A 23511-nucleotide genomic window follows, 5' to 3' on the forward strand; every position below is an offset into this window, starting at 1 on the left:
ACCGGACGTTCGTGCTGGGTGGGGGCCTCTGTAGCGCCACCGCTTCGGCACGCGGAAGACGACGAAGCGGTGGGCACGCGCAGGAGAACGCCGGCTCGCGCAGCAGAGAACGCTCTGGACTTCGGCCTCGCCGGACGCTGCCGCTGCTGCTCTGTCGCTACCTCTTCTAAGGCAGCCTCAAATAAACGTGGCCGAGGTCGCCTCCTGGGCGACCTCAACACTGGCCTCCACAGTCTGAATGGGTGGGGACACAGGTTAATGTGATCCGGCGGATACTGGATATTTTTTGTAAGATTTAGATGGCTGCGGAGTAGGCCTTCCTTTGGAAACATTTCGAATTGCGGTTTTAGAGTCGCATATGATGTATTTGGCAATGGTGCAGGTAATGGCTAAAGCTATGGCAGGTTCTTCGACCTCCTCCTGGAATTTTGTTTTATCGATCGTCGCCAATGCAAGGGGAGAACGTCGGTGATCGACAGCTGCCAAGGAAAAGGCGTCTCTGTCGGCATGGTCTGCCACGTCCCCATGCGCCGTGTCCTTATGAACTCAAAATCTTTCGTGAAGCTTTTGCGCCCTAGATTTTCTTCGGCCCTTATCCTAGTCTGGATGCATGTTTTTGGGCAGAGAATTGACTTTTAAGTGTCCATGCCCGTGTTTGGATTTAATTGGTGACTTGTGTGTACGGATTCCTTTATATTGTATTCCTAATTTCTTTAGGAAAGACAACCAGGCACTGAAAAAGGACGTGATAAGATTTAGTAATTTTCCCGGGCCTCAGTACGAACTCGTGACACCAAGACCAAGAAAGACTCAGTGATCAGTGTAACCGAAGTGAACAGCCGTGCAGCCTAGACTCATGGTACTTCGCTCAAAAAAGGTCTTGACGCACCGCGGTTTGCGATGAATGCTGATGGTGGGGCCGCTATAATCCTTTGTTAAAATACTTTCTTCATTATGGAAACTGTTTTTAGTGAATGTAACGTCATTGTTATTTAAGCGCTGCAATATGACTGATAAACACCGACTAACATTTTGTTCTCAGGGGCCCTTTAATCTTGTGTTGCATGAATAACTGCAGTTCCTCCTGTCACTGTAGGTAAAATGAGAAAAGCTGCTCCACAGGCCGACTAGTGTGGCCAGTGTGGCATGACTCCTTCTTCTTTCTCTAAAAAGGCCATTCTGACCCTTGTGCAATAATGGCCGACGTGTGGCATTATGTTTCAATGAGACAGTTTAAATGAGTAAGAAAAATTACGGCGACGCCAAAGAAATATATCACACACTATGTCCCCTGTGCAGCTCGAGTAGTAGAAGACATGGAAGGCAAAGACAACGAGACGAGCAGTGATCCAGTGCTCTTGTTGTTTTCTGTATGAGTGGAACATACGTACAGTGGTGGACTGGCCTAGTGATATTTCTTGTTCGGCTTTTTTTTTTCACTCGTTTATCGGACTACCAATACATGGAGTGTCATTTCGATCTCTATGCGATGTCTCTCGGCACACAGGTCACAACGCCTCCGCTGTTGCTGCAAGACTGAGGCCAATGCGCGCATTCCGCAGTAAATTACGAAGTGGCAGGTAAACCTTGGGCCGGTAACGATGCGGCTGCGTCTGCTAATTTGGCGGCGATCCGTAAGAAGCATTCGTCAATCTTTGTAACGGGGCTACGTGATGAGCAGAAGGTGTCACTTTATTTGAGAAATGCGACGGTCCGCACTCTCCCTATATACAAGGGGTTGAAAGCAGCGGTGACTACGAGCGGTCAGCGCTGCAAGAAGCGTCGTGCACCGCCTCTTTCCTGACGTCTCGTATGGCTGTCCGGATTCGCCTCTCAAGTAGTAGCAGTATAAAACTTTATTCCGCAAAATGGGACGAGGTTTAGGGGTTGGGGTCTTGAGCAGCAGGTGGTGTTCCTAGGTACAGGATCCCATTGATTCTTGCTGCCTCCTCGGCCCGCTCAACCAGCGCAAGCTGATCTTTCGGGTCGGAGCCAGGTAAAGTATTTTTATTCTTCTGCTTACAAAGAACAAAGCAGACTATACCCCTGTTAGGGCTCGTTCAAATTTAAGTCATTGAGAAGAAGTACAAATTAACCGTGTCTGACAGGAGCCGGCTCGAATCGGAGAGAACCAGCCGCAGTTGCGGCCCGCGGTGCCAGCACCTCTCAGCTGTGTTCGATAGACACGTGCCGCTTGCGGTAATTTGGAACCACAGTGCGAAAAAGCTGCGGACTTGCGTTTCCTCCTCGCCAGTTCTCACACGTGGACTCTCCAACAAGTGCCTCCGCTTGCTGGGCTGTGCAACTCTTCCGATCTGTGCCTCGTGTTGAATTGGCCACCACCTGTTGAAGAGGCGGAGCCTTAGGGTATTTAACAAGCGTCCAAAGCGAGAACCAACGCTCTAGGCTCTGGCGACAGGGCTTATCCAGTCGCTCGACGCTACGAACTTTTTATTTTTGACTGTTTGCTTTTTTGTACAATATGTAAATAAGTTTCTTCAAAGTTTCAATAAACCTGTTTGTGTTTTCATTCCCTGTACAGTCCATGTGGAGGCTGTGCTGTACAGTAGTAAACCACACAATAATACACAGTAGTAGTAGTAAACAGAGACGATTGCATTTGGTTCTTGGTACATGAGAAAATCACTGCTGAAATCAGGAGAAGGTAATAACGCATTTTGAGAAACAGGCAACCAATGGTCTGTTCACAAAAGAGCACAGATTCAAAGGTAATAAACCCACAGCAGTGGACAACAAAGGGTCATGTGGGCAGAAAAGAAGTGAAAATGGTTTTATAGCGTGTGTGCGGCTGGGGAAATGTAGTGCTAATTGGTTATCAGCGACAAATGAACTTGTGATGGAGTAAACGAACGCATATGCTGATGATGATGATAAGAGAAAATCACAGGAAGAGGCATTCGTCGATCTTTGTAACGGGGCTACGTGATGAGCAGAAGGAGTCACTTTATTTGAGAAATGCGACGGTCCGCACTCTCCCTATATACAAGGAGTTGAAAAAAGCGGTGACTACGAGCGGTCAGCGCTGCAAGAAGCGTCGTGCACCGCCTCTTTCCTGACGTCTCGTATGGCTGTGGTGTCTGAGTTAGTTTCTACAATACATTGCAGAGAGGACCCGCCGCGGTGGCTCAGTGGTTACGGCGCTCGGTTGCTGCCCCGAAAGACGCGGGTTCGATCCCGGCTGCGGCGGCTGAATTTCGATGAAGGCGAAATTCTAAAGGCCCGTGTGCTGTGCGATGAGAGTGCACGTTAAAGAACCCCAGGTGGTCGAAATTTCCGGAGCCCTTCACTACGGCGTCCCTCATAGCCTGGGTTGCTTTGGGACGTTAAATCCCAATAAACCAAACATTGCAGAGAGTTCTTAGGAACTATTCATAACGTCTTTGAAATAGTGACTGGGGAAGGTAAACTTCATTCTCCTGTGATTTAAATGCCGACGTGTTCAGCGACCAGGCCAAGTTGTTGCCTTGCACTTGTCGCACTGCCAGTACAGTTTAGTCATGGACTGTGGCACATGAAGGTGCTGGCTACAAACGTTGAAAATCTGCTAGATTTTGAGATCAAAAAAGAAATATTAAACTTCTAGATCCCTTGAATCATTTTGTGAATCATTATTTGAATCAATTGGCTTCTATATGAATAAATAAGAAATAAATAGGACTAAGATCTGCAAGGATGATAAAATTTTCACCTTCTTTGGCAATGCTCCTTAAATAAAAGCACAATGTTTTTAAAGCAATAAAATAATTACAAAATTATAGCTCTAAGATGCAATCTTCCACAAACGAGCTTAGTCATGGCAACAGAGCAAAAATGAAAACAAGAAACATTAATTACATAACGAAGCAATATTCAATGACCAGCATTTGAAAGGACTCATTGCATCGGGATTAAAAAACTGTACCATTCACAAGATTTTGGCATTTGTACGGATTAGCAGAGAGTGGAGTAAAACTCTCAAAAAATAACCTGGAGCGGAATCTAGGTTGTGTACTTTAGAAGCGGTTCTAGGGAAGGACAGCAACAAGTATCAGAAACGGGGTTTTAGGCAAATATAAGCTTTTTGCGGTGTAGTATTGGCAGTCTTGGAGGATGTTAGAAAGCTGGCGAATCACTGACTAGTAAAATGATTACCTAAGCTATAATAAATGTCTTTTTAATTATTTCTGATAGGCACGTGATTGTAATTAGAGATTTCTAGCTGGCCGTTAGTATTAGGCGTACTAGGTTTGCAAATGTCGAAAACTCGATTTCCCTCGCGGCCGTTGCTCAACCGATTGGAACATTTCTCCCGATGCTTAAACACCATGCGCCTTCCTAGAGTGTTGAGCGACGACCATGAAATCGCGTCACGTGCAGGTCGCACCTTCCTCATGACTTATTCTGCCGCAGACATGCTCGAGCAGGGAAGCGGGGAAAAATGTGGAGATTACAAATCTCTGACGACAGTCAGGCTTCTATTGACAATGGTTAAAAGTTAATGAGATTTACTTCATGACTTCACTAGTTCTCATTATTAGCGTGCGTTTCTAACATCTGCCGCCAATACTAGTAGTAAGTCGCAAAAAGCTGCCCTTTACCCGAAAAAAAAGACTGGACTTAAGTTTTTTAAGTAGAACGAGCGCATTCCTTAGACAATACTTCTAGAGAAAATGCGCGCTGAAGGCGCAGCAATAGTCTCCGAATTCTGTCAGTTTAGAAAAAAACACTGAGATAACGAATTGTTTTCTTCCTATAGTGTCATTTTCGATTGTAGAATGTCCTACATGCATGTTATTCTGCGACTGGGATTCCGAGGGCGTTTTAGCCGATGCCAATACAGGCGCCGTAATTGTAAGCTCGCCCTTAGAAGGCGACAAATATGGCACGGGGTTGCCAGGGATGGCACAAGCGTGCTTTTATCCCAGCTACGAACCTGCAGATTGAATGATGATTACCGTGGGCAACACTATCCTTCAGTGAGAGAGCTTTGCAGAGCAATCGTATGGAAGCGCGCGGGCTAGAAAGAAGAGTTAAAGTGGAGGTTTTGAAGTGTGAGCGTATGTAGTCGTAGTATATTTTTGGTATTTTCCTTTTGTACAGAGATCTTTCTTTTCATTTATTTATGACACAGCTTTCTCCGCCACCGCTTAGCGATGACCGAACGCCCAATGTTTGTCAAACGTGAAGGAATATTAACCAAGGGAAAAGACTTTGTTTGCTGCCTTGTAAATGGCTTGACTGTCATTGCTGTTACAAGTGATCTGCCACCGCGACAGGTTTTAATGTTGGTTACAGATTCGTTAAAATGACTGAGAAGGCGTCCACATTAAACACTAAGAAGAGCACTGCAGAGTGTCACATGCCGAATGGGATCAGAGTGAGAGGCATCAAAACACTGTGCACCGTGCACTGTGCACAAACTAAGAGGAAGGAACAGGAATCACGGGTCGTGCGCACAACAAATAACGAAGCATGTCACGCAGGCAGAAGTCGGCACAGTTGTAGGGGTAAACGAAATCACTTCATGATTACTGCACAAAATGTGAGGCTGACGGCAGCGTTTTTTTTATTTTCTTCGAACTCGGGGAAATCGATGTGTCCATAACAGCGCTGCTTGCCCGTGCCTGAATATCAGCGCGTTCCTAACTGGGTTCGGAACAGAAAACGAGGTCACACCTGTGTACAGGCAGAGTGCCGTGGAACAGTCCTGACAGTTTTTCGAGATGGAAGGTCGCGGCAGCTAATGAATGCATTCTTTCACAGGAGGGCATAACCGAAATGCTTGATTGGCACTGACGACCGCCTACGCTGTCTCTGAGGTCCCAGATGGTTGGATACTATGCATAATAGGCTGCACCTTAGCGAGGACCTCTTATGATACTTAGTTTATGCTCCTCAATGGAACTTTATTTATTAAGGCCTAAAAAACGTAAAGTTATGAAGCAGCATTGCGGGCGGCATTCAGGCTGCCAGTTGTGGCGTCCAGGCCGTGCCTAGTCGCGACGTCTTCTGCCAAGGTCACCAGCCGAAGTTGGAGATTCAGCTCGGTGCTGGACAAAGCAGCCTCCTACTGCTGCGGACTGTTTAGGTGCCAAGAGGCAGGGGTGAAGTATGCTGTGCAGGAGAATAGGATATGAGCGTGGTCGGCTGTTGAGCTGTCACATAAGCGGCAGCCAGCGAGTACGCTTCGTGGTGGACGGGGCAAGACGTGAGGTGGTGAGAAAGGTGAGGGACTGAAGGTGGCGCCACAAGCGTTGGTGGTGCTGGGAAAGGGATTTGTGCGGAGGGGGCAAAGTGAGACTGGAGAGGCAGTGATGTAAAGTGGTATCGTGGTGCGTGAGGAACGCGTCGCGCGTATCCATTCCCTATGGGGGCGGGCTTGCTCGGTCGGTTGAATCACGAGCGATATAATTAGCCGCCTCGTGGCCAGGATGAGCGGGCACCCAGATGATTTGGATGGGGCGAGAGGGGACGGTGTGTGAATGTAAGATGCCGCTGGCCGGGGCTGCCATCCGCCCAACCGCGTAGTTGTAGTCCGCAGGCTTGGAGTCACTGAAAAGTATTCCGCGGAGGTCTGCGTGATGGCAAGGGCAATAGCTGCCTCCTCGGCGTCTAGAGAGGTCGAAGTGTAGACTGAGGCAGTAACAGTGGGTTGGAGAGAGTTGTGAGTGACTGCAAGGGCGCGGGCTGGGTAGCGGCTATACGGGGCGGCATCCACATAAGCAATGGCAGGTTTCCGACCGTACTCACGCCTGAGCGCGGAGGCTCGCGCTGCTCTGCGGGAGGGGTGGTGTTCAGGATGCATATTCTTAGGGAGGGGATGAACGGTTAGGAGGGAGAAAACTTGGGGAGGGATGGGCAGTGAGATGGGAAGGGGGATAAGAGGGGAGAACTTAAGGGTAGAGAGAAGTGCGCGACCCGGGCGGGTGCGGGAGAGGTGGAGTAGCTGTGCCGTACGATGGGCCTCCGTCAGCTCCGTAAGGGAGATGTGGACACCCACGGACAACAGTCGAGCCATCGAGGTAGATGTGGGAAGAGATAGGGCCGAATTATACGCCTGGCGAATGAGGCTGTTGACTTTGTCCTCCTCATTGCGAGGGAGGTAGAGATAAAGAATAGAATAGATGAAACGGCTTAGAACAAAGGCCTGGACCAAGCGGCGGCGGTCGTGTTCGCGAATGCCGTGGTGGCGGTTGGCAGTGCGGCGTATGAGGCGGATGGTAAGGTGTACAGTGTTTGTCAGTCGAGTGATGAGGGTGGTGTGTTTGCCATTAGACGGAAGAGATAGTCCATAGATGCGCAGGATAAAGACAAGAGGAATGGGTGCGCCGTCTAGGTAGGAGAAGGCAACATAGAGGCCATCCCCATGGCAGAAGAAGCAAAAGCTCCGATTTGGACGGGGAGCAGCTCAACCCGATAGCGCGAGCGTGAGCAAGCACCGAGTCCACGCCCTCCTGGAGAGTGTGCGTCCATATCGCCAAGGTTGCCGGTGGTCACCCAGAAGGCGATATCATCGGCGTAGAAAGCATGAGATAGAGCGGGAATAGTAGGCAGAGCACGTGTGAGCGGGAAGAGGGTTATGTTGAAAAGAAGCGGGGAACCTTGGGGTGTGCCCCTGTTGCCAACGGAGAAAGAATGAGAAGAAAGTGGGGCGTGTGAGATTTCGGCTTTGCGGTGGGCGAGGAAAGCGGTGGTGTGAGTATGGACACGGGGTCCGACATGGAGGGAGGAGAGAGCGTCTAGAATGGCAGTGTGATGTACATTGTCGAATGCTTTGGTAAGGTCCAGCGCCAGGATAGCTCGAGTGCGTTTGTGGTGGGAGGGATGTAGGACACCCTTGGAAGGTTGGCGCATGACATCCTGGGTGGACAACTAGAGACGAAAGCCGAACATGGAGTCCGGAAACATGTCGTGGTCATCCAGATAAGCCTGCAGGCGGGCCAGGGTGAACACATTGGCCGACTGGCACTCTTCCCTCCTCGTGGACCCATGCATGCGTCTCTTTCATCCCCAAACCCGGCAAACCTATCGCACTGGAACACCTCCGCCCCATCTCTCTCACATCCTGTCTCGGCAAGGGAAGGTGGCGTGTCGCCTGATGTGTCAAGGTGAATTCAGTGTATGTTCACAGGATATCGGTACTTAGCGCAGAGGAGATGAATTGATTGTGTAATCTGGAATGTGCGTTGAACAGCTTAAAGCTGTTTAAGGATGGCCAGATAGTCGGTGTAAAGATGAAGTGTATTGAATATAGCAACAAGTGGAAGTGACACAATATGACTGTAAGTGGCTTGATGCTCCAATGCCAGGGAGGTGCACGTATCCGCATTGTATTTCGCGCGAGAGTTGAGATGCGGATGAAAGGGACTATACAAAACAGTAATTCCCCCCCCCCCCCCCCTTGCATTATGGAACCACACCACAATAGAATGCTTCCACTCACCCGGCATGACGCCAGGATTCCACATTTCGTTTAAAGTATCAAGTAGGGTTTGCAAAGAGGTCCCTTCTAGGTTCCGGAATAAGGAATTAGGTATACCATCGTGCGCGGCTGTACTGATAGTTTTGAGGCGTTGAAGTCTCCACCAGCTAAAATAGGGATACCCGTGTTGGTAGAACGGGGAAGACGTACTCATCTAAGATTTGGAGATGCGGAGTCAGGATGACCATAAAAAGATAGCTGAATAAGGGGGTAGCGTGAGGTTTAACAAGGACGACGACGACCTCTTGACATTTGTTGCGCCACCGTGAAATGTCAAGTGGCGTATGGGGACCAGTACTGTGAATATAAATTGCAGATTTACCTCGCCTGAGGGAGGAGACGATACAATCACGGCGAGTGATAGAAGGTGAATAGTATGCGCCGAATTCTGAAAGGAGTTCAAATGAATTATGCTCTTGCAATAGAAACGCCCATGCCTTCAGCTTTCCGCCTCGAACGCGGATGTTCACTTCAGGGGCTTTATTAGCGAAGCCTGGACAGTTCAGTTGCACCACCATAGATGATGCACTAACCATGGCAAGGCCGAAGAGCTTATACAGTGAGGGAGGTCGTCTGCTTTATCGCAGCTATTTTATCCGAAATCGGGGTAGCCATGGTTAACGCCACCTGACTGTGACCCAGTGCTTATTGGAGCTGATTCCTGTGAAGACTGCACCCGAGTTATTAGAATTCTTCGTGTGGAGTGAGACCAACGCCGTTCCCGGCGCTGAATGAGTTCGTGTAGTCAGCGGCGATCCTCTGCGATGGTATTGTCTAAAGCTGTGTCTTCATCTGCGAGATGCACATGAGATGGATTCACTGGTCCGGTTGGTGTACCATTATAGCCACGAAGGTGACCCGCTTGTGGGTATAAACGCTGCTGAGAGGACGTGTGGTGAGCACGGGGCTGAGGTAACAGAAGTTCAGGGAAGCCGCTGTCGTGACATGCGAGAGAAGCAATGCGATTACTTGTAGGAATATCCGTTTTCACCGATGGCTTGTGCAACTTCTTTGATCGCTTCTTCTTTGAACAAGCGGGGGAGCGAAGTTAATGGTCTGGCGATTTGTATAGGACACAAAGAACTGTTGGCTCATGCATGTCGGTCACAGCTGCAGGATTAGGGCAGGTATTTTGCCTATGTCCTTCTTTATGGCAATGAGAAAAAAAATACAAGGTCGGAAGGGCTGCGGTTTCATGACTGCATCGCAGTAGGTAAGGTGCTGGGGAAGGGTCAACTGGCCTTGCAGGATGAGAAGGTATGAACCCCGTGCCCTCTAGGACGTGCTTGCAGCACTACGTGAGTTGAACAGCGAATGTTTGGCAGTTCTCGATGCACACGCTGTCCGCCACATGGAACGGCGCGTTTCAGGCACCGCGACCGTGTGCTTCTCTTCACCGCTTTCATAAAGGTCTCCCTTGCGATGTCCCTTGGAACCTGCAACCGCGATTCCAGCTCCACCTTGTAATCGTCCAGTGAGGGTATATGATACGGGACGGGTCCCTCTAGGACTACACTGGGCTTGTCTGTGTCTCTGCCGAAGAGGAGAAAGTATGACGTGTTGCGTGCTTTCATGCGCTGTCGAGGAATTATATGCAAACATAGTATAGGGCAACCAGAAGTCCCAGCCACGCTGGGCACGCCAGACAAAATGCGACAGGAACCCGGTCATGATTTGGTTTAGTCGGTGCACCGTGCCGTTGCAAGCAGGATGGCATGGTGTTGTCTGCTTCATATTTTTCTTAAGCTACTCGCATACTCTTTTCGTCAGCTGCAACACGAAGTTGGTTCCTTGGTCTGTTAACAGTTGCCTTGCAAAGACGCAATCAACTGTCTGCTTTTTGATCCGAGATTGCTGCCACTTCCGCGTATTCCGATAGGTGGTCTCCAAATATTAGTATGTACCCGTCACCAGAAGTGGTCGGGGGCAATGGCCCGACTATGTTCATACCCGTTTGCTCGAAATTAGCCGAAACCTCATGGATCTTCTGAATTGGCGCTGGCCTGCGACCCTTAGGTGCTTTTCTCTCGAGGAATGGCACTTTGCGCAGTATTCCCTAACGTCCTCTCGCATGCCACTTCAGAAGTAGAACTGTGCACCCAGTTGCATGTCTTCAATACACAAAAATAGCTGGCGCAGAGCGCGCCGTGAAACATTCGGTGAACCGTTTCTGCCCACAGACAAGGTACGACGACCTTCTCCCAAATGGTTCCGATTAACCTCCCTGCCTTTCCTCTTATTCCTCACCCTCCTTCCAAGTGGTTGGCTCTAGTCTCCCTTCTTTCTCCGGACGCGTCCGCCGACACAGGGTTCCGTCTTTGTCAACGAAGTAGCCTAATTGTTCAGGGCCAGATATTATCCTTCTAGGCTTTTGATGATTCGCTTCAGGTTGGCATCTCGGCGCTGCGGTGCGGACAACTCAGCGGCGTCAATTCTAACCCGTCCAGCCGCCCTGTCAAAGCGCTTTGTCGAAAGTAATTAACGTTGGCCTTTATTTTCTTTCGAAAACCTGACTCTAAAATTTATGGTACAAAAGTACGCTACATAGAAATTCTTAACTATCAAACCAGCCAAATTTGAAAGAATGCGGGCCTGTCGAGGTGAACAGCCAAAAACATTACGCTGGTGAAATGGTCATAGAGCGCGTTGTCATTAAAAAAAAAAACAGGCAGTACGTAGCTAACACACACTGTATATAAAAACGTTGTTGCTCGCATATTATTCTATGACCTCGTTATGGAAGGAATACAGTGTATTTTAAACACTCTTGGGTAAGGAGCCTTTTACTTTCGTTCCTGAAAATGGAACGGTGCTTGAAGTTTCTGATTAGGGCCCTTTGTAAACATTTTCTAAGCAACGAGTAATAAGCGAGGTCTGTAATCCTTGAAGATTTTGTAGCCACAGGTATCATAGATTACTATTGGGTTAAAATTCTGATCTGCGGCCGGTTGCATTCAGATGACACGGCATTATTTCCACTTTGTGGCAAACATTCGCGGCCGAATTTTTTGCGGCTAATAAACGTAATTGCCGCACTTCAACGAGCAGTGGTGCTTTTATGTCTGCGTTACTATCCAGGTTTTTTTGAGTCAGTATTTGAATGAACAGGCATTAGAAGAGTCTCTACAAGCGAAAAAGGAAACCACCGTCACAGGTAGACACCTCAGATATAACAAACTTGAGGCCTAGGTTGCTCTTCCTGCGGAACTTCTTGGGATCAATCATACTTCAAATGGCACCTTCCACTGCGGGGACTTGGGTCACAATTCGTTGGGCAGATTACGATCTGTTCGGTAACCAGCTAACTAGGGTAATCAGAAAAAGCACCCTGTGTGTCACAAACCTCACCAGCGGCTCTGTTTGAAACAGCGACGTGCCGGGGCAGTGATGCATCACGTGACCGCCGCGCCATTGCGCCAGGAGAGATGGGAGGAATCCCAGCCATCAATGAATGTAAAGTAGAGAATGAACAATTCGGTATATACGGGCCACAGCTGCAACCCTGCCACCATTCTGGGGCAAAAGTTTTGAAACTCGAGAAATTGTAAGATACTGTTATGAAAATATTAAAGGTTATGGTACATTGCTATGATAAGTAGCAAAATCATTATCTTTTGAAGTGTTTCCCTCGTTCGCATCGAACATTTAAGACTGGCATAGAAAACCTCTGGGGAACATTGCTGACGACATAAGAACGTTAATAGCAAACAAAAATTCAAGACTGCCGTCGGGTCATCTGGGGATTTATTCATTGTTATAGTGAAATCTTGCATTACATAAAAATATCGCGTTCATAAACTGTTTCCCGTTCAAGAGTGATTTTGTCGAGAAATGTTTGGTGGAAAATTAGCAACAGAAAATGCTAACCCTTTCAAACGACCCCCCAAAGATTGCCTAAAGGTTTTTGTGAGAGCCACAATTACTGTTCTGCTCTGTAGCGTCACCCTCAATCATATGTCCCGAGTACTAGCGCTGTGAAATGGCAGATGGCAATGAAATGTCAGCCGTTTGTGGCAGCTCGGAATTCATGTAAGGGTACACAAGCTGTTTCCCGAGCAGTGACACCTATTCTAGTGTGTGACCTGCTTTTTCTCGGCTGACTCCCAGGATTAAAAAAAAAACGTTTGGTTTGCTAAACGTTTTCATCGTATCAAGGGCTTGGTCGCGGAGGTGGTTCAAAGCAGCGCATCTCCGACTGGGGTTGAAGGTAAGGCCGATCTCCGTTGTTCTTTATTATAGTCGATAAAAGGCCTCATTCTTTCCAAGACGGCAGGAAAGATTTTTCCTACTGCAGCAATCCCCGGTCGGCCTGCTGGTTCATCACGATTTCCAGGACCTTCTTTCTTCCAATTTAAAATAACGGATTATAGTAAGTGTTTTACTCACGATTGGGAAGCGTAATCCTGCATCTTACGTTCTAGGCTCTGGTATATGCAAATGTGCATGAGTAAAGCATGTCCGTTACGTCACTAGTGATGTGCGGCACAAAATGATAAGAGTGATCGTGGGTATCAAATTTTGTATCATATGTGGTTTGCAATCTATGCAATGTCTTGAATGCATGGATTAGGGTATGATTGCCGTATCGGTCCAATTAATAGCATATATGTCCATTCTACAATACCAATACAATAGTTGTACAATACCTACAATAGTTTCTTATAAAATCAGAAATATATTTCCACTAAGAAAGGGTGGCGGGCAGGCAGACGCAATTTCGCCAGCGCCATTCGCCACCTCTTTACAGGAGGTAGTATTCAGAACACTGGATTCGGAAGAATAGGCGATAAGAGTTAATAGAGAATACCTTAGTAATCTACGAGGCGCTGATGAGACGGCCTTGCTCTGTCACTCAGGAGATAAACTGCAAGACACGATCAATGAATTAGACAGGCGGAGCAGTACCCTCCTTCATTGATCCACGCTACTCTTTTTCGCTTCTCTATTGTTTATAGGGCTTTCTTTTGTTCTTGTTTGGTTACCGTCGAATGTATAATTTCTTCTGATAAATATCTTTGTGATTAGCGTACTGGATGTTTGAGCTAATGATTAAATCTGAGGTGCATTCCTCGTCTATCTTAACTATCGAAGCCATATTGGTAACGACATAGCCTTCCTTATCTCTAAGGGCGTACATGTTATCTTTGCCTAAGTATAGTCATTTCTTGATCGCTTTTAGGCTACCTCTGTTCTTTACATCATGCTCTACTTTCTACATATTATACTTATGTTAGTTGACTTCCACCTATCGATCATTTCTGGCAGTTCTGCCAGCTCTACTCTATCGATGAGAAGAGGCTTTCATATTTTGCCGGCTGTTAACAAGACACCAATTGACCGTAGAAAATGTATTCTTGGCTCGTAAATTATACCTCCCTAGAAAATGCGTTGATTTGCTCATGGCGACTGCGAGAGGAGGCAGAAGCCCTTAAGAAGCCCAAGGCTTGCCTTGGTAATCACGGCGCCGAATCCAGACCAGACTTTAGCGCACATCTGGCAACGGCGATTGGGGACTACAACGGACACCACCGAAAGAGGACTTAAAAGCCAGCCAGCAAGCGTCCACTTCGGGCACGGCACCGCATCGAGTATGCAGCGTACTCAGCTACTGCTATTGCAGGTGACCGTCACTTGGGCCGTTTGCTCAGCACTTCCCGGCACGTGCAGGCTGCGCACCGATGACGCGACACCACCTCGGCTTGCCTTGGTAATCACGGCGCCGAATCCAGACCAGACTTTAGCGCACATCTGGCAACGGCGATTGGGGACTACAACGGACACCACCGAAAGAGGACTTAAAAGCCAGCCAGCAAGCGTCCACTTCGGGCACGGCACCGCATCGAGTATGCAGCGTACTCAGCTACTGCTATTGCAGGTTAGTTACGTAGGGTGTCCTTCATGCATTAAGAGTAACAACTGCTGTTTGATCGCGGTGTCGTGCCCTCTTGAGTGGATTGATCTCTTCAAGCGTTCTAATTTACTCCTGTGTTCCCTCTACTCTGCAATGCTTGAGTTGCTCCTCTTGCTTTCTGGCGACGTTGAGACGAACCCAGGTCCCATGTCAAAAGCTGAGGCAGATGCGTTTGCCTCGGCTCTTGAGTCGATACAGAAACTAGAGGCCGCACAGGAGGCGCTCTTGGCAGAATTAAAAAGCGCAAAGGACAAACAAGCTGCCACTGACAATGAACTCATCATTATAAAAGCCAAAGTTGGGGCGCTTGAGTTGGCCACTTCCTCAGAAAGCGCTGCAAATTCGAGCGTGAACGGAAAAGGAAGGAGAACTTTACGTGATGTCACAGATCAGCTGCAAACAATAACTTCAAGATGTGAAGACGCAGAAAACAGGCTCAGACGAAGTAATTTGCTGTTTTTCGGGATAGAAGATGACCCTGGAGAGGACAGGGCTACCCCTGAAAAGGAAGTCATAAAATTCTGCTCTGAGAAAGTGCAAACTGCAACAACAAGTTCGCAATTCGAACGCGTACATAGGCTTGGGAAATACCAAGAAGGAAAGAACAGACCTATAATAGCTAAACTAACTTTCTTTAAAGACAAGCAACGCATCTTGTCATCTGCACACAAATTAAAAGGCTCAAAATATTCAATCGGTGAAGATTTCTCCCCAGCTACGCGACAAGCTAGAAGGAAGCTGCTTGACTTCGCCAAACCTCAAAAAATTCCTTTTAAACTGTCAGTTGATCGGCTGCTTATAAGTAATCAGACTTACACGTACGACAAAAACACTGATACCGTTGTCATGTCGCAAAGATAGCTAGACATAAGCACTTGCTCACGGGCTCTTCCACAGTCAAAGCTACCAATCAATGGGTCTTTGTTGACACTATCTTACGCAAACATACGAAGCATCATGCTCAAGCGCGAATTAGTTTGCTCTCTGCTTGACGATAACGAATCTAATATTCTTGTTCTTACCGAAACATGGCTAAATCCTGACATTACAGACGACGGAATTCTTCCTGATAACCATTCTTATAATATTTACCGCAAAGATCGAACTAGCAAGAGAGGCGGGGGCGTTCTTCTTGGTGTTAAAGAATCATTATCTTCACTTATTATCGACTCGAACTCATCTCTTGAGATTGTGTGGGTTGAAGTAATAATAAATTCGACCAAACTACTGGTCGGTGCCTGTTACCGTCCACCTGACTACAGCACTTCTTTCGTTACAGAACTACGCAATAGCATATCCACGGCCCTCCAGCTCTGTCCTGCGCATTCAGTTTACGGTGATTTTAACTTTCCGCTCATAAATTGGCGTAATCTATCATCATCTTGTCGAACATCTGTGGATTTTCTTAACTTAACTTTAGATCTTAACCTGTTCCAGGTCGTTAACAAACCAACCCGTGGTACTAACATTCTAGACCTTATACTCACCAACACCCCCGAAACCGTTGAATCCGTAGTTCACCTAAACGGCTTTAGTGATCACGATCTACTTCAGGTTACAATTAGTGTTCCACTACCCTTTTCAGGGATCTCAAAGAAAATAATACGTGATTATAACAAAGCAAACTACTCTAAAATAAACAATGAACTTGAAGTATTTTTCAACCGCACGCTACTTCCTTCTTTTTATAATCGCTCGGTGGAAGATAACTGGGTATGTTTCAAGAATAAAATGTCTGCTCTAAGTAACAAATATATCCCGTTGATCTCGATAGCAAATGACAAAACAAATCCTTGGTTTACTAATGCCCTACGTAAGCTCAGGAATAAAAAGAAACGTCGGTACAATACCGCTAAACGCGTCAATAATGCTCCTTCGTGGGAAAGGTACAGCCTTTGCTTAAAAACGTACTGTTCTGCCTTAGCTGCAGCCAAAAATAAATATTTCTCCACAGATTTACCTTCTCTCTTAAATTCGAATCCGAAAAAGTTTTGGCGAGTTATATCACCTGACCGTGACTCTAACAAGATAGCCTTGCATAGCGATACAAATACTCCCCTCCCTGACAATGAGTGCCCCTCTGCGTTTAATACGTTTTTTTCATCGATTTTCAGCCGCGAGGATCATACCAATGTACATGATGTTGCTGACTATGACTGGCCATTCATGGAAAGTATTGAAATCTCGGTGGAGGGAATTGCATGTCTTATTAATAATTTGAAGATTTCTACTTCATCTGGTATTGACAATATTAGTTCCAAGATATTAAAAAATACCATTTCTATATCCAGTAACATTCTGTACCATATATTCAAGCAGTCTTTGTCATCGGGACAGCTGCCTAATGACTGGAAAATGGCAAAAATTATACGCATATTTAAAACTGGGAATAAACACTCCCCGGAAAATTACCGCCCAATTTCATTCACCTGCATTTGCTGCAAGATGCTGGAACATATAATTGCTTCTCATATTTATAATCACCTAGAGTCCAATAAATTCTTTTTTCGCCATCAACATGGTTTCAGGAAAGGATTATCATGTGAGACACAGTTACTCGAATTCACGACTGACCTGCACCTTAACATGAACAATAACCAGCAGACCGATTGCATTTTCCTTGACTTTTCCAAAGCCTTTGATCGTGTAGCTCATTGTCGCCTTATTGCTAAATTAACTGCACTTCGATTTGACTCCTTCACCCTAACATGGCTTCGAAATTTTCTTTCGAATCGTCAACAGTTCACAGTAGTTAATAATATTGCTTCGTCTCCTACTTACGTTACTTCTGGTGTGCCTCAGGGCAGCGTTTTGGGCCCTTTACTCTTCCTAATTTACATAAATGATTTGCCACTTAATGTTTCTTCTCGCTTGCGTATTTTCGCTGATGACTGCATTATTTACAGATCAATTAACAGTACTGACGACCACCTGGCCCTTCAAAATGACCTTAGCCTAATTCATAGTTGGTGTAACACCTGGTTAATGGCTTTAAATGTGTCAAAATGTCAGGTAATTTCTTTTAGTCGTAAGCGTGATAACTCACATTTTTTATACAACGTCAATAATAAAGAATTGTTACATACAGTATCGTATAAATATTTGGGTGTTCAACTAACCGAAAACCTCTCCTGGACAGACCATATTGCAGCCGTTTGCGCAAAAGCTTCAAGGACATTAGGTTACCTACGTCGTAATCTGGGTAATTCACCTTCCAACATCCGAAAATTGGCCTATCAGACATTTGTTCGTCCACAGCTCGAATATGCATCATCCATTTGGTCCCCACATCCTACATACTTAACCGACATGCTTGAATCAGTCCAGAACCGAGCTGCCCGTTTCATTTCACGTAATTATAGCCATCACTCCAGCGTAACGCAAATGAAACTCGATCATTCCATACAGCCTTTAGTTCTTCGCCGTTATATCGCTCTGTTATCCTTGTTTCACAAATATGTTTATAATGCCACACAATCCACACTTCATACCCAGACCGCCTCGAACACGTCTCGTCGATTAAATAACCACTTAAGTTTTGCGCGCATGTACGGTACGACACATGCTTTTAACTTTTCCGCACTCCCTACCGCCATTCGCTTGTGAAACAATCTTCCTGATCACATTGCTTCCGAGTGAGATCAAGAAAAATTTCGTCATCTCCTACACGAGCATTTTTCACGATAGCACTTACAAATCACTTTATCTTGTCTCTTACACTTGGCAATCTGCTTTGAACTTCTTGTGATTTTCTTTTTTCATTGCTACCTCGCTCTTGTGAATTGCTATTTTATGCTGCGTCGTGTGTTCACTTGTATGCCTTGTATATATTATTGCTTTTTTGCGTCTTTTTCCCTGAATATCACTTCACGAATTGTACTCCCTGATATGGTCATTTTTTGTGTTTTTTGCGTTTTTCTTTCTTTTTTTTTACTTTCTAGTATTAATGCCTTACGTTAAGTTTTACTCATGTTATTTCCTTAAGTGTACCTTTGTGGCCTTTCATTACTACAGTTGTTCCTGTTTCATGTTTTGCTGCTTACTCTGTAACCCCCCTTACACAATGCCCCTATGGGGCCTGTAAGGTATTTTAAATAAATAAATAAATAAATAATAGTAGCTACTAGACGCGTGACTTTCATATTTTCATATTTGTGGGATTATCACTCCTCGGTTGGATACGTAAGGTTGTGGACCGCGGTTAAGTCTTAATCTATCCTTCACCGAGATCCTGAATTACTCAATGTCCTCTCCCAGTAGTAACTCGCTTATGAGTTTTTTCCTTACTAGTTTCTCCTGTTGTCCGCTTAACAAGTAGGCTAATTCGAGAGCTGATCATCCTATGGCCACTGCGCCTAAATTCACTACGAACTTGCAAGTCCAGAATGACAGGAGGGTTCTGGTATGATGCGATATCTTTCAATTTGACTCTGGAACTTTGGGCTTCCAAGTCCACCTGCGGTTCACCCATTCGCGCTAGAATATGATTTCTTGGTTAGTAAATTATTTCGCCTTGCAGACTAAGCACATAACGCCTCCCTGTTATTGTAATACTTCTGTCCCACGGCCTGTTTCAATGCCCATCGAGTCAATGGACATCGAACTCAGCAAATTTTCAATAAAGGAAGCAGTTAGGCCGATATTCCCATCAGTTTATTGTCCTGCACCCCGTATGTTTATTCAACGTTGCGACGCCTAGCGCCATCTCTTTTATCGCATGCTCACTACTGAGTGATCACGAAATTCGCCGTGCGGCAGCGGCGCATCTGGATGGCCATCGAAGCTTCCCATAACCGATGACTGAATGGACTCTGAGGGTGCCCGCGTGACAGTGGTAGAAGAAGCCACGCCAGAACCCTGCACTTCCTCCCTCCTCTCTTGCGTGATTCTTTCCTGCCTGGGCACTGAGAATATGTGTAATGAGTTTCCCTTTTTACGTTAATCATTGTCAGTTCTACGTCACTAAACAACCTTTAAAAAATATCATTACATCTACAACTAGGCTTAAAGCAAGCGAGTGTTGTAACTAACGAAACCATCTTAATCGGTCTCTACAAAACACAGAAATTACAGAGGGAGAGGGCTATTGGCAGGGCCGGTATATGCCAAGCTTTTGAAACTAAATAGGCCAGTTCCTAGTCTACTCACGGATGAATGTACCTGCGACAGGCGGGCTAGCAATTTTGGACATGATGTTGATCGGAATGCGTTTATTGCGTGTGCACTCATCAGAGAGCTCATTTATTAAACCGAAAGCCCTTAATGGTTCATACTCCCGTCCGTCTGTCAGCGTTACATCCAGCCCCTGGGGTGACTCATCGACGATTACGGGTGTCCAACAAGATAGGCGAGACAGTTACTTCGTAATTTCCTTTCCTCGAATACAATTTTCATTTTCTTCATTACGGCATCTGTTCCTCTTTCTTCTTTCACTCCCACTTCCTCCCTTCCTCTACAAACGGATGACGGGTGTCCACCGAGATATGCCAGATGGTTACTGCGTAATTTCCTTTCATCAAATACAATTTTCACCTTCTACAATACGGCCCCTCTTTCTCTTTCTGTTTCACTCCCACTTCCCCCCCTTCCTGTACGGTGCGGGTTGGGTGTCCACCGAGATGACAGAGAATTACTGCGCCATTTCCTTTCCTCAAAAAGCGTTGGGTTCAAAGGGCAAGGCATCGCGCCGAACGGGTGGTGGCGTTCCGTGGACTCCCTGGCAGTGCTCCAACACGCTGTCCCGTTCCACTATAAAGGCGAAGCTTAAGCGTCATTAATTATCAGTTATTAAAAATTTAGCAATTAATCAGTAATTAACTATGAATTGGTAATGTATCATTACTTCGTAATTAGTCATCAATTATGTGCGACGTCATCCAGTGGTTTCGTCATCAGTGCCACAGAGGCAGTCAAATTGGCGCGTAAAACGCTTTCGCCTCTACGCACTTTAGACAGTCAAAGTGCCCCCTGAATTTTTTTAGGGAACATTTTGACACACAGAGAGTACACGCATTATGCGGTGGAATGAGTAATTTGGCGCAGCCAGTATGGAAACTGAACATTTTCTGCAATTAAGAATTGTTGGATGATTAGGTCTTTTAGTGTCCGCATGACATGGTCACTTCGGCGCTTGGATGCCTGGATCTTCCAGTCTATTCTCGTTCGACTGCTCCTTTGAACTCGGGCAGCCGCGCACCAGCTTCATGGCCACAGCTGCTTGTTTTGTATAAGCAGAGTAACCTCGCCTGCGTCGTTTCCTCTCCATTTCTTGTTCTCGGCGTGCGCAATTTTCAAACATGAGAGGCTGGGCAGTAGAAATAATCACTCAGGTTGCAGGGCGGCCTTCGTGGTCTCCTTCACCTGCCATGGCTCCTAGCCTTGGCAACTAATTTTCCATTATTCAAGATACGTAGATATAAGTACCATTAAACTCGGCTCTCTCTCTCTCTCTCTCTTCACTTGTCAAGAATACACAAAAACGCGTATCGAGGTAGGCTTGAAGTGTCTGGAGGAAGTAGTTCTGGTCTCACAAGCAATGCCCAATGCCCTTGATTTAACGCGGCAGTCAAGTTAAGACTGAACACAACTAATAACTGGCTAGGAAGGGAAGGGGGCGGTTCTTTTTTGACTATTTTTCTCCAGTCGCAAAGCAGAGTATTGGTCCGTGTCAAAGGCTAACAAGACAGCAAACTTTACACAGAAGAGAGAATGTAAAGAGCACTTACATTTCACACATCGATTCTAAAAGGTGGAGAGATGTATTACAGTGACGGCTGTTAAAGGCCCGTTCCTTGGGTTTGGCCTCGTAGCACTGGGCGTAACCACGGGGAGCCATCTGGAGGGTGGTTATATTGGAAGGTGCAGAATATGGTGAGAGCCTAGGAATGTGCGAGCGGAGCAAGGCTGCCAATGGGACCACTTCTCGGTTGGTTACAGTGGGAGTATGAGGTGGTTGCCTAGGAAGGAGGGTATGGCGAGCGCGGGGCAATGTGTAACCGGAGATTATTACCACGGTTACGACCCTAAGGACGATTACCCTCGAAGGAGAAAGGTACGCCAAGAGAAAAGGTAAGCGCAGTCGGTGTGTGGTTGATAGGGAAACAGTCCACAGGGTGGCTACGGTAAAACGGGTAGTATGGCGAAGGTGGAGGAATGCGGAACCGCACAGTGAAAACCAGGGGAAGAATCCGGAGAGTGGTTACCAACCATGAAAAGAGGAAAGAATGGACGACATGAGCGGAGTACTGTGGCAAACTGCGTCTGTGGCGGCTGATGCGAGAAGCGCTGCCCCAAGGAGGAGCACAATGATGGTTGGGCAGCGCGCATGATCGCCGGGCTTGAGAGTGGTGCTAATCGAACCTGTAGTCGAAGAACGAGTTTGTGTATAAAACTAGACAGAGTGCTCTACAGTTGTACCACTGTGCATGTTGGTTCCAAACTCTTGAACTCATTAGAACACGTAAGAAAAATACGTCAGCAGCTGTTTTTGAATCTCGCGTTACGCTGTGGTAACAAACCTGTGCGCTTTGTTTCTTTTTAAAAATGCACTTATACAAGGGGGAAACAAAAAAAAAGCTCACCAACAGTTACCACGGCTGTAACGAGACATTCAGAGAACACTAGCTGCATTCGTGTATGTCCCGTTTTGGATACAACAAAGTGGCGCCCTCGATGATGAGGGTCGCCTACGGAGCGAGCACGTGTTCTTTTCGCTGCCTACAGAGGTCGCCATAAATCCGCAGCACTGGGAACTGCCCACTTCCCTTTACGGCCCGTTTTCTTTCCGCAGGACCGGAAAGCGTTTACTTACGAGGTGTGGGTTTAAAGCCCTCCTTTTTCACCAGGCTCTGCGACAGCCTGCTGACATGATAACGCTGAAGTTACCGTCTCGAAGAGTGGCGCATGATCCCAGGCAATAGGAGCGTGGTGTCTGGTCGCAATATAGTCACAAGGCGGTAAGCGCAGAAACGAACTATCGTAAATTCCGAACCACTGAAACCCTCGCTCCAGACGCGCGTCAATATTGGGCTGCATAGGAAGAGTATGAGCAAGTAGCTCCCGCTCCGGTCGGGCGCTGTCAATTCCGAGCGTAGTCATTATTTAGCACATGCAAATGTAAGCGCTTTCCGCCAGTAATCGAAGGACCTTCGTTGATAGTGAACGCTCGCTGGCGAGTGAGCCTTCGTTTGTTCCGTGTTGGCTTTCTCAATGTGCGTCAATTTTTCTGACTCCCCGAGACAACACATAGGTGGAGATAATGAAGAGACATCTAACCATCCGCACCCACAACGAACCGTTTTCCTAACTTCCTGTCCTTCAGGGCATGTTCGGTAAACGAAAATCTTGTGGGCCCCTATTTTAAAGAGCCCCACTTCCCCATCTCATGTGGTTTTATCATTTTGTACCGGAAATTCCTCCAAGCCTCTGCTGTAAATGCGCCTGACGGGAGGTGAATATGGCGAACTGGACGCTGGAGGCACTGCCGTAACTCATCAGGCGCATGCCTGGTCAGTCGCCAAGTGACAATTTATGCTGTGTTCATGTAGTAGTCTAAATATGAAACAATATACGCTGGATTCAGCTTTTACCCTTTTATGAGTGCTTGGTGGTGCCTTGAGCTACGCGATTTTACGAGACCCGCATCAGAAGGTGTCCAATGAACGGTTTTTGTCAAGAAAAAAGTTTAAATTTTTTTTACCCAGACAATGCAGTGGCCGGTATTCCTGGTAACGTCACTCCTCTGTGTGACGTTATGGGCTGCGGCACGGCACTGGCTGCGCCGCAAAAGGCTTCCACCGGGTGCAAGACTTCCACCCATGCCACCTGCGCGGTCTCTTCTGGGCCATGTGGAATTCAACGAACCGGATTTTTACTGCAAAAAGGCTCTCGAGTGGGCCAAGGAGTATGGTCCCGTCTACAGGTAACGTCACCCATTTTACACCGAATGCAGTTTCAGCCATAACGAGCGATCTTCCCAAATTTTCAACATCTTCTATACTACGCGAAAAAAAAAGGGTCGTTCTGTCGAGGCCACATACCTTCAGGACGCGCGCGCGCGCCTACCGATCTCCGTCTACACGTCTCGTCATTACCCTACACTATGCTTTTGCCGCTGAGA

The 23511-nt window shown here is 46.8% G+C and overlaps 2 protein-coding genes across 5 annotated transcripts in view; both read left to right on the plus strand.

The window, feature by feature from the left end:
• Nucleotides 1-23511, plus strand: part of LOC149333448 (cytochrome P450 2U1-like) — a 447818-nt gene that overhangs the window by 353531 nt on the left and 70776 nt on the right. The window lies entirely within an intron of this gene.
• LOC149333456 (cytochrome P450 2C23-like) overlaps nucleotides 12574-23511 on the plus strand; it is a 34618-nt gene continuing 23680 nt past the window's right edge. Inside the window, exons 1-3 of one of the 4 annotated variants that reach the window (XM_089556055.1) lie at nucleotides 12574-12689; nucleotides 14103-14357; nucleotides 23096-23313. In XM_089556055.1, the coding sequence (XP_089412181.1) occupies nucleotides 14328-14357; nucleotides 23096-23313 (248 nt within the window). In that variant the 5' untranslated portion in view covers nucleotides 12574-12689; nucleotides 14103-14327. Of the gene's footprint in view, nucleotides 12690-13936; nucleotides 14358-22242; nucleotides 22349-23095; nucleotides 23314-23511 lie in introns of those variants that run through there. The other 3 variants (XM_089556056.1, XM_089556054.1, XM_089556057.1) reach the window with 3 other exon arrangements.

The sequence above is a fragment of the Amblyomma mixtum genome, chromosome 8 (assembly GCF_055824585.1).
Source record: "Amblyomma mixtum isolate Tamu chromosome 8, ASM5582458v1, whole genome shotgun sequence".
Lineage (NCBI taxonomy): Eukaryota > Metazoa > Arthropoda > Arachnida > Ixodida > Ixodidae > Amblyomma > Amblyomma mixtum.